The sequence below is a fragment of the Elgaria multicarinata genome, chromosome 1, assembly GCF_023053635.1.
Source record: "Elgaria multicarinata webbii isolate HBS135686 ecotype San Diego chromosome 1, rElgMul1.1.pri, whole genome shotgun sequence".
Taxonomy (NCBI): domain Eukaryota; kingdom Metazoa; phylum Chordata; class Lepidosauria; order Squamata; family Anguidae; genus Elgaria; species Elgaria multicarinata.
The window spans coordinates 25,181,968-25,194,101 of NC_086171.1; the positions used below are offsets into that span (position 1 = coordinate 25,181,968).

The 12,134-nt window shown below is 39.6% G+C and overlaps 1 protein-coding gene across 1 annotated transcript in view; it reads right to left on the bottom strand.

Moving 5' to 3' along the window:
• The window catches only part of ZCWPW2 (zinc finger CW-type and PWWP domain containing 2), a 32,006-nt gene extending 25,039 nt beyond the window's left edge, over positions 1–6,967 (bottom strand). Inside the window, exons 1-2 of the mRNA XM_063127545.1 lie at positions 6,681–6,967; positions 5,708–5,867 (exon numbers count right to left, since the gene is read on the bottom strand). Of these exons, the coding sequence (XP_062983615.1) occupies positions 5,708–5,867; positions 6,681–6,967 (447 nt within the window). The remainder of the gene's footprint in view (positions 1–5,707; positions 5,868–6,680) is intronic.
• Between the last annotated feature and the right edge of the window lie 5,167 nt (positions 6,968–12,134).

Genomic DNA, 12,134 nt, shown 5'->3' on the forward strand with positions numbered 1-12,134 from the left:
GCTCCAATGGTGCAGCTAGACCTAGTCACTGGAGCCAAAGTCCAGGGCCCCACAGCTGAGGGCCTCTGCAAATGATCACACACAGAGAGTGGCAGCTGAAGAAGCAAATTCTATTTGTGGAGCATGGAGCATGGAAATAATAAGGCGACACAAGTATTGTGTTTTAAAACAGGGGCACATTTATTGAATAGATCCGCAGAAGGCTAACCTAAGCAGGCATCTTTTCTCCAATAGCCTTCAGCCATAATTTGATAGGGCGAGACATTCCTGACCAGAGGGTGGCGCCAGTAAGTTCACCACCCCCTGGCTCCCCCTTTTGGGGTGGGAGACCTTCCGGTGTCACCCCTCCCCATGTCGCAAGACTATGAGAAAGGTTGGCCTCAAGGGTAAGCCTGATCTCCGCAGCTGAACTGCGGCGTTCGCAGCTGTTGAGCTTCAGGCATTACCCATCACCACTAGGTGCCTCGGAATGCTCACTGACCCTCGCCAGGTGAAGATGCCTGCTTCCCTGCCACTAGGGGCAACAAGCCTAATGCTTAGTCGTCCTGTAGTCATTGTGGTGCTATTTCTTTAAGTGAGTTTAAAATGCGTGACCGCCTGTTCTCAGAGAATTCCTTTTTAACCAGGGTAGGCAAACAGTCTTGCTGTTGTTCTAACATATCAGGAATGTAGAAGCAGTTTTAAAGCATGGAATGGCAGTAGGAGGGGGTGAGGAAGAGAAATGTCCATTGTGTGCTGCACAACTGAAGAAATACACATGGCCATCTAAAGCTACCCCACACACCCATTGAAGACCATGAAGCACAGGGTCTAAAATTACCTAACTACGAGCTTCATCCCACATACCTGCTTCCTTCGGATTATCCCCATAGCGCTAAGCTTTCGCGGTTGTTGTTGTTTTTGCTACTGGGGGACAGCGATCCTTTGCATACTAGGAAGTGAGTTTAAGGGGAAATGTAAAAAATAAAATAAAAAATCAACGGATGACCCAATTCAATTCAAATTTGGTATGCTTAAAGCTCTCACTAATATCTATTACTGTGCCAATTTTGGTGTCTTTATCTTTAAAGCTTACGTGGATGTAAGCATTTGTTTAAAATCCTGCTCCTACGCCCCAGCGGCAGCTCGGAAAATGCACTCAAAATGTAGGGGCTAAATATGGCGAATCTTTTTATTTTATTGCACAATTAAGGCAGGATGCATGGGAGTACTTCACAATCAAAGCAGATTATAAGGTGGAAAACTTCTGAGTCCTTTGCATGCGATTCACAGTGATTGCACAGTATAACACTGGTGTGATAAAGCTCTACATCATTGACATGCTCATGCACATTTTATGATCTACGCAGCTCACTCTGACTGAAATTGGTGATCACAGGACCAATGTGAGCTGTAGCCAGCATATCTGCCATCAGAATTTGTAAAAATGGAAAAAGGCAATTTACATTTTCCTGAAATACCGCCTGCTAGAGCACCAAACTGCAAAGCACATGAAGTTGCACATGTCTTTACATAGTATCAGAACCAGAAGTACAGGGTGGACTTAAATACTTGTTGTCTCTCAGTATGGATGTTCTAGGAATAAATTCTATGATACTTCAAGCCTTTAGTTAATCTCTACACTAGACTCAGTTAATGATAATTATATTATTAAACTAAGCCTTCCTTATAAGATTGCATAGGATACTATATATAGTCTGATAGACTGGTTGAACTTCTAAATATTTCTGATAATTATTAATTGGTAAAGTTTCTGGGCTTTACATTTTATCTCTCTCTTTATTTTAATATTAATCTACTTAACTCATATACAATTATTCTAACTAGTTATGAAAAGTTAGAAGTGTGTGTGTATTATTCATGGTAGGATGCTTTACTATTTTGACATATTGATATATGCTGCATAGTGTTTTTATATCTATGAAGGCAGGAAGTTACTTGGGGATAAAAAGGAACATATAAAAAACAGGCTGATTTTAGAAACCAACAGGAGAATTCATGATGTCTAGAAGCCTTTAAGTGCAATAAATGGCAATTGCATCTGATGTCATCTTAAGCAGCAGCCTAGGATTGTACCCAAAATTAGTCCTACATAGAGTAGACCCATTGAAAGGAGTGGGACTTACATTAATCACAGCTAACTTAAGTACCATTCGTTTCAATCAGTCTATTCTAAGCAGGATTAAAATTGCATACAACCCCTTGTCTGCTTAAGAAAAAGTAGCTCCACTTCTTCTTAATCATCCTTTGTCTATTGGCCACTTGAATGATCTAAGAAGCTTACAACTGGGCTCTGTTTCCATTTTTTTTCTTACCATCAAGACGTAGTACCATTACTTGAACAACGAGCCTGTTCAGACAACACGCTAAGCCATGGTTAGGCTGCTAACCCTTTTGCAGCAAATGGTTAGTGAGTATGTTTAAAACACGTTTACGTAGTTATCATGGTTAAGAACGGTTCACATGACACGCTAAATCATGGTTCACACAACACACTGCCATAATGGGCCTGTTCAGACAAGGGCTCTTTAGTTAGCTTAACCATGCTTCTCTGTGGTTAGCACCAACCACAAGCGGAATGGTCACACACGACACTGTTAACCCTGTCCAGTTCCTGGTTTCTTTAACCACATTTTAACCTCAAACCTGTTAGATGGGCACCTGAGTCCTCTGAATGCTCCGCCCTATATCCCAGCAGTCCTTGTGCTAAGGGATCTGGCAGTTGCGCCTGCCATTTTATGCACAGCAGTGCCGTCCCGCTCTCGCCACCATTTTGGGAGGGTCAGCCGCTCTGATATACAATCCTTAGCTGTTGCCTGTTCTATTAATACTGAGTATTATACTTCAGAGGGTTGTGTGTATCTCATCTGTCATATATATATATATATATATATATATATATATATATATATATATATATATATATATAATATATATGTTGAGACAAGGTCTCAACATATACAAGAGAGAAACATAATTTCTCTGTCATGCAGGGGTGGGCAACATATGGGCCATGGGCCATGTTTGGTACAGCATGGCTGTTTGTGGCCTGTGTTTGTGTGGCCCACTGTGCCACAGAAATCTCAGCAAAATGGGGTTCTAAACAGCCTCATTCTGCAGAGAAACAGATTACCAAACTCCCTGTTCCCCAGCAGAATGTAGTTCCACACAGCTCACAAACAGGTGCTTGGTGGGCTTTCTGGAGTGCCATGATACTGGGAAACACGCTGTGTACTCCCTGTGTGTTCTGTTTCTCAGGAAAATCACTATTTCTGTAGAAAAACAGGACATGCATAGATCACACACCCTTTCTCTGCAGAATAGGGCTGTTCGGAGCCTTATTCCTCTGGGTAACTGGGCAATAACTCTCCACAAGCCTTGTTTCCCAGTGTGATCACTGCAAGTCCACTGGTGTGTCCACTTCCAGTGGCAGCAGGGGAAAGGTGCGGTAAAGTGTGCCACCCCTAAAGTTGCCCACCCATGCTATAATGCATAATCAAGAAGCTCCCACAAAGGGGGATGTCCAGAAAAATGGATGCAGAGTTCAAATATTGTGATGTTTGGGATGACTCTAGCTGCCCATCAGTGGCTTAGCTACATTTCAACTGGCTTAGCTACATTCCATTTGTAGCTAAACCTGGGTCACCTGTGTGGAAAATTCAAGAGGCTTTGATAACATTTTTAGGAGTTACTGTCTGCTTATGTTACATCAGGGAGATAGAACACCTTGTGCAACTGTCTAAGGAAAGTCAGGAACATTTAAATGACATAAGAGAACACATAAATAAAAATTCCAGCGGGCAAAGCTTTTCAAACACCTGTAACACTGTGATATGATAACCTGCATCTGCTGAAAATACCTCTTCTATATACATATTCCAAAAAGTACATGAGCATACTTTTCCAGAGGTTGGTCATCCCTATTCTAAAGGATTGCCTATGAATACATAGATTTGTGCAATCTATAGATTGGTGGTTGCACAAAGGTTGGGCAAAGACTGTAAGCTAGAGCAGCTGGAGCTAAGCCACATTTGCTTTCATGGAGGATGCAAACAGAGCTGTAGGATTCCACCTTTAGAGGAGACCATACAATGATAACCAAATAAAGATTGTCTGTGTATATCAGCTTTCAGACTTTTCTGTCTTTCAGTTAATGACATGGAAAAGTCCAGGGAAATAACCAGTCAGTTCTATAGTCGACAGTGACTGTCCTTGAATTTAGAAAAGGAAGAAGAAAGTAGTAGATTTGCAATGTCACATAAAAAGAAAACAGGGCAAGTAGAGAATGAAAGAAAGAATAAAGAATAAAAGTCGATGGAGTTTAAAAGATCAGTCAGAGAGGACAGAAGAGCATTTATTGATAGGCAGGCATTTGAAGTGGAAATGGCAGAAATAAGAGGAGATTTAAGGGCACTTTATCAAACTACTAAATGATTGGCAGGAGATTTAGCTACAGAAGAGATCATCCAATAAAAAGGGAGAAACCTCACCCATACTAGAAGAGCAAAAGCAAAGATTTGAGCAGTGTTTTTATATGATACCAAAACCAACACTTAACTTTGATAACATAGAAAAGATGATGAAACGTGACATTTACTCTTTGAAAACTATTGCCCAAAGCTGAATATTAAGGAGGCAAAGGAACATCACAGCACAACTGCTCAACACAAGTGGTGAAGTCAACTTAAAACCACTACAGCAATTCTTCAAATTGGAGAGAGGTTATAATCAAAATGCTCCCAACAGTGATGTAACTACCTGCATAAACTGGTTTAGGACTATGAGGGTCTCAATTCCAGAAAATATCTTCTTCAGAATCATGCTGTCTTTGAGATTCTTTGAGACTCACAAAGAGTAAACTCTAAAGAACAACAAGCCATCCTTCACCTAATTAAGTTCTATTAGATCAAAGCGTTTATCTTACCTAAATAACTTACCTAAAGTTATTTCCAAGAAACAGATCATATTGTAGAAAGTGGCCTATGGGCTATGCAACAGGATATAAATACAATCAATCAAGCAACTAAAATCAATAGATAACTTGCAGCATACAGAAAAGTAAGTGTGGCATTTCTCATATTATTCAATTTCTCAAAAATCATTAATTAAATTTTCACTATGTATTGAATGTAGACTAGGAACAGCAATGAGAACAATCATCTTATGTTTTGAGTTGAAATCGTGCACTTTTTAACTTCCTCTTTCTTCTTCCTGAGAGAAAGAGAAAGTATCAAGCAACAAAAAGCAGGGCAGAGATGGAGCTTAAAATCCAAGTCCTTCTTTCCATGCTATCCCAAACAGGTGATCAGTGGGAATTTGTCCTGGAATCCATGTTGCTGCACATGCACATCTATGGCCTTAGCTAGACCTAAGGTTTATCCTGGGATCGTCCCGGGGTCATCCTTGTTCATGAATGACACACAGGATATCCCGGGAACAGGCAGGGATGACCCCGGGACGATCCCAGAATAAACCTTAAGTCTAGCTATGGCCTAAGAATCAGGAGCAATGTTTTGGGATATCTGTAAAATGCTCAAGACTTTGTAGAAAAGTTAAAGCTAAAGTTCTCAGCACCCCAAAAAATGTTTTATAATTGTTCTGCTAAATGGGATGATCAAAGAAGTTTATATCTTTCTGATTTGCATTATGTGGTTTTTAATTGTATAGTCTATAAGAAAAATATATATGCAAATTTAAAAGTTCCTACCTTAAATGAACTAGAATAATGGCTAATGTACTTCATGGTAGCCCAACCCCTGGAATGGGGTTTCCCCAGAAATTCTACATGATGACTTTCAACATCTCCATCCAAGTCATATGCCACATACTGACTATCAACAGGATCAGGACAAAGAATACCAGGCCACCTTGAAATAATTGCATAGAAAGATAAAACATATGATGTGCTTACTCTTTAGATAGAAACACAAGAACTAATTTTTAGTTCACAAAAAGCCATGACACGAGAAGGATATTTAATAGTGAACAGAGCAACAGGGGTAAGTGGGAGTTGGGGAGTGAAATGGCAGACAATCTGCCACTGGAATGTGTGGCCATCCATTTCTGTGGATGTTTGTTGTTTAGAATTTTCTCCCTCAATGAAAGCAATGAGGGAGGGCAGATAAACATGCCAGCTCCAGGCTGCATAGTTGACGGACTCAATCCTGAAGCCCCTCAGAGGAAGAAAGGAACTTTGGATCCAAGGCTGTCTCTGACCCACTCTCAGAACACCCCGTTTCTGCAGGAATAGCATGTGTCTCCATGACAGATGTCCCTCCTCACCAGTGGAAGGACACACTCGTCCCATCCAAACTATCTCTATTCCAGCAAATCTGCCGGTTTGGTTTTCATTGTTAGAGGTTAATTTAACTTGCCTTTCAAAATGATTGCATTCAAGTTTGCTAATCCACTTCTTGTCACAAGTTTGGATAAATACATTTATATTTATCATGAATATCTTTGCCTGTAAACAATAACCTGCTGTTTCCTTCTCTAGAAAGATACTGTTCGGGTATAATTTTTAGAAAATGTCAGAGCACAATTTTCTATAGAATAGAATATTGTTTTGTCCCTTCTTTTTTGAGAGTAGAATCAGTTTTAATTCTTATCACAATGATACATTTTTAAATTAGCGTGAACTTGCATTATCTACAATTACATTTTAACTTTTCAAAACTTACCTTGGCCATGTTTGCATCTTTACCAAAACTAAACTTCCTAAAGGAAGTTTTGAATACACATACTTTAATCCATGTTTCTGAAATTGAGACTCCACAGGAAAATATTCTTCAGAAACAGAACATTTATTAAATTGTGGATTCGTGTTCATATAACAGTACCATGGTGTATTGGGATCAACGTATGTTGTCTCGTCATGTTCTAATAGTCTCCATTTTAAACAGCTGATATTCTCACACTGTACCCACACTTTACCTAAATAAAAATTATTATCTGTTTCAGAATCCATATAGCAGAGTCTTCACTCTTATATGTAAAAGGTTGTAGAATGCTTTCCTATGAAATATAAAGAAAAGAACAGCATCAGACTAACACAAATCCAAATAAAATTGATTTACCATGAATATCATGCTCACATGAAGCTCCTCTACTAATAAAGCATTAGCTAAGCTCTCAAAAGTAAGAGATAGTTAATGCTTGCAGATCAAGGGAAATTGCAGAAAATGTGCTAAGTATTAACATACGACCAGAGTAACTACTATTCTAAAGATTTCTGAAGAAGAATTAACTGGAAGGCTCACAATGTGGTGCACAAGAGATGCATCACTTTAGTCTAACATTCCAATAATAACTGAATATTTAAAGATGGGAGTTAACATTCCATCTAGATTCATTGCCCTCTTTTAGGACTGTATTTGGGTTGACAGGCTGCAACCTGCAAATTCATGCTGTACCTTTATACTCACTAAGGCCATAGCTAGACCATCGCCCAGGGGTCAAACCTGTTCATCTAGGTGACACACAGGGGATCCAGTGCTCAGGCAGGGGCGAACCCTGGATGATCCCAGGATAAACCTTAGGTCTAGCTGTGGCTTACGTCAAGTCTTCTTCCTCTTATTCCTTCCCTGGTACTGGTCTCTGCCCATCTCCCAGGCCCTGTGCAGCACATCTGGGTACCTGGCTCTACAGGAAACTTCACAGGTGCTTTCTCTGTGATTTTTAATATACAGCATGAATCTCCAGGTTGCTGTTGAGATTATTTGAGCAAAGCGAAGCATGTGACATTTTTATTGTTACTGACCCAAACATTTAACCAGATTACAACTTGCAAAACCTTCTCCATATATCATGCGAGCCATGCCATTAATATTTAAAAAAATTCACTAGAACTATTGAAAAAATTGTGAATTTGACCAGCTTGAACACTGTGAATGAGCCAAGGACCTCACAAAATAATGTCAATGTGTCTTAATTCCCATTACTTCCTGAGTGGATAATGCACCTGGAAATGGGGAAACCTAAGAATATTTTTCTGTCTCCTAAATTGGTACTTTGGCCAAGAACAGATACATTGTTTGTGGTCAAACAAGCTGTTGTTAGTTGAAGGGATAACAGATGATGAGCACTCTCTTTCTAGTCTAGGAAAGAAAGATATGGGGAAAAGGCACTGTGCCTGACCAAAATTGTAACAGGAGCATTTGAAAATGTTTCTCACTCAGAAATGATAGCTGATTAGTATATCCAAAAGCCTGGCAAAATCAAAGCATGGGAACACCCAAATTTGCATTTCAAAATGGCGTCTGTGTCCTAATTTGAACTTAAGTGTAATGAACACAGCACAGCTGATATGTCATGGAGTTCACTGTTTATTTGTGGAAAGCTATAGGTTTTTGGTGGTGTCTAAGCCTTCACTGTGAAGGCATGAAGAAAAAATTGATAGTTGCATGTATCATCACTGATCTTTTGTCAAATGCTAGACCTGGGCCCATTCGCTTAGCTGCCATGCGGGGGCTAATTTTTCAAGGGGAAATTGGGCATGCACTAACACCCACCCCAAAATAAATCCCTCCCTGCATGGTAATTCTGTTTAGAGAAAAAGAGAAACCTTTTCTGTTGGTCTGGGATGATCTGGGGCAGGGTGCAAATTAATAGAAGAATTGATTTGATTTGCGATGATTTGGCTGAGAAATTAACTGACTGTTTTTGCCTTGTATTAATTTTCAATAAATTCTAATAATTCTATATTCGTGTATAAATTAACATATGCATATTTTATGTAGATGTGTGTCCTATGATTTATGCTTTTTATGGTTTTAAATTTTGTATATTTCTTTTTAATGTTCACTGTTTTTAACTTTTGTAAACCGCCCAGAGAGCTTCAGCTATGGGGTGGTATATAAATGTAAATAATAATAATAATAATAATAATAATAATAATAATGATGTTAGTTAACTTATGTCATGATATCTGAATATTGTTGTATATCTCATATAACTGTTCATTTTTGTCATGCTATACGTGTGTGAGTGTGTGTGTGTGTGTGTGTGAGAGAGAGAGAGAGAGAGAGAGAGAGAAAGAGAGAGAGAGAGAGAGAGAGAGAGAGAGAGAGAGAGAGATGCTGTGAGAATGGTCTCCTGTTGAATCTCAGAACGGAACATTTTTTGTTCCTTGTGCAGGAGCTGAAGTCAGGATTTGGAGAAAGAAAGGGAGAGATGATCCAGTATGGAAAAGGGGAGAGCAAAGGAGACAGCGGTGCCCCCTATTGCAGCAGCTCTACTGACAGGCAGCAAGTGATTAACTTAAGGCCTTTCACCTACATTCAATCAAGGAATGGTCTGAGACTCTGAGGGCCTCATTGTCAGCCTGAGATTTAAAAATATAGCTGGGTTGTCAGAAGTTTGCATAATCTATAAAGAAATATTAAAACTGTAAGAAGAGATCTTAATGCTAAGAGAAAAGGGGGCAGAAGGGATAGATTCTGCAAGCAAAGAACATGGCAGTGACATATTTTGCAAATGCTGGCTCAAAAGTGCATATTGCATGCCAGAAACTGTTTATCAACGTAAAATCCATTACTTATAAGAAAAAAGGCTGTAATATGAACAGTACCTTCAGAAAGAAGTATTTGTTTAAGTCAACGTTAATTTAATAGTGGATATTATTTATTTTGTGGTACTCATGTTGATTTCTCATCAAAGTACAAGCTAAAAGCAAAACATGCAAAAGTAAAAGCAAGTCAGTTTGCTGAAACCATTACAACTACCCATAAAAGAAGTGATGAATGGCCATTTGTAGTAAGAGGGAAAACAGAGTATTACTTGTCTGATCTTCATGCTGCAGACTGTGTAAATCCCAAATTTTTTCAATGTGGGATGCCCAAGTAATGAACAGCAGCATGAAGCATTTCTGAGGAAATGATGAACAACAGCTGAGTGATTCAGAACACATTTCACTAATGGAGTCATTCCTTGAAGGTGATGATTTATAAACATACAATATAAGATACACATAAAACACAAGCTTATAGAACATTATGGGACAGTATCATCATATCTGGTGACAGTGGTAAGGCTGATGTGGTGGCACTGAAAGAAATATCTGATCTTATCCTGTGAGAGTATTAGGCAAAGTCCAAAGAATGTGATATTAACCTACAGAAAATGCATGTAAATGAAGCTATAGCTAAGCTCAACAGAAGTGACATTAGGTCTCAGTCATCAAGGTTTAAAAATGTGTACCCCAGTCTAAATGATCTCACTGAGGAACAAGCATTCTGGTATCTCCCAAACAGTCAGAACCTTTTGTGTATGAAATTCTTTTTGGGAAGGATGTGTAAAATAAAAGAGGGAGGGGGGAGAAAAAAGTTGGCCATGCTGCCTGGGGCTGATGGGAGCTTAAGTCTAAAATATGTGGAGGGCACCAGGTTGGGGAAGGCTGATCTACATCATCACATGTGCACCTTTCATGTAGAGGATGCATTCCACAATTCGCCAGACACATTGTGGCTATTGTGATTGCTATCAACATTTGCAGCCGACAAGCACGGCATGGTAAAACACTATGGGTTAATTCCCCTCTGGGTCTCCAAGATGCACACTGACTGCCATTTTGAAAATGCAAACAATGGTAGGGGGGTGCCATGGCCTGTTGTGCTGTGTGAACCCAGGCGTCATGGGTGATTTGAGGGTTAAACCACCCTTGGATTTTCTAGGGTTATCTGAGTTTTCTTTAACCTTCAAATAACACATAATGCCTGGGGTTGCACAACATGAAAAGCTTCAGCATGCCCCTGCCACGGCTTGCATATTAAAAATGGTGGTTGGAACGCTACTTGGAGCACTGCAGGGTGGCTTAATGTGACATGTGAATCAGGCCTCAGTCAACGCTAAAGACTGGGGTTAGTATCTGAAAGATAATGTGTTGGCCAAAAATGTCTGATATGACTTGCAGTTCCTGAATCACTTCTGAAAATGATTAGGAGTGTCATCACATGCTGGGCGGGTGAGTGGGGGGGATATCACATTTCCTTACCATCGCTTCTCCACATCCTCATTCTTCCCAGAAGGGAAAGAGAAAGTAAACAAAGACCATGTGGCCCATTCAGAGGCTGTTTTTATCATGTTGCTTATCCTGCACACAGGAGGATTCTATTTTGCTACGGAGAAAAGAGCTGAAGGAGCAGGAGGCACGTGGGTGGGGTGGGGTGGTGGATGCTGTCCTCTAAAGGAAACACGCACATCCGTAAGTGGGCAGTAGCGAGCATGCGATAAAATGCTCGTCTGATGAACCTCTAGGTGTAACTGCGTAATAGGGTGTTCAACATTGCACTGTGGTCATAAACCTTGTTCAACTTCTTGTGGTAACTGTCAAGTCAATGGATGTGACAATGGTTTGACAGTGGGGTACTACAACAGTGATTGTGATGCACAAGTTCATTGGGACTGTTTTTGCCTTGAAGTTTTATTATTTAGTTTAGCTCTATTAGTTTATTATTAATTATAATATATTCATTATGTATAATAAACGCAATACCATGTTCTTGGGCCTGCAGTGGTTATTTCTTAGACATTTTCCAATTAACATTGCAATTTTTTTAAAAAAAAAAGTTTAAGGAGAAGATAACACTTATCTGCAAACTAGCACACTGCCTCCATTTTTTAAAATGCAAATTTGAGGGTGTTCGCATATTACAACTTTGACAGATTTTGGATTTGCTAATCAGCTACCATTTCTGAGTGGGAAATACTTTCAAACACTTTTTTGTTTGCCTATTATTGTTCCTAGACTATTCGTCCCCAATCTCTCCTCATATCCCCAACTACAAAGGAGACCTCTTGGTTCGTGAAACCGGTTGTCCTAGGAGTCTAAAACAGAAAACTATTATGGAACGGTCTCCCAGACGTTTCATTCTTAACGTTTGCATTATCTTAATTCAATTGATACTACTGAAGTAGGGCGGGGGGAGGCTGTTTATATTAGTGTTTAGCTCTGTGCGATTGCTCCGGTATATGCAGCTCTTTTACTTGTTGATCTTAGTGTTTAATGTGGTGTGCTTGATTCTTATTTACTGCTCGCCGCACTGAGAATATTTTTGTTACAAGGCGACTGAGGGACACAAAAATCTCGTAAATAAGTAAACACATCGCGCCAAGAGGTGCAACCGAGTGACTTAAAG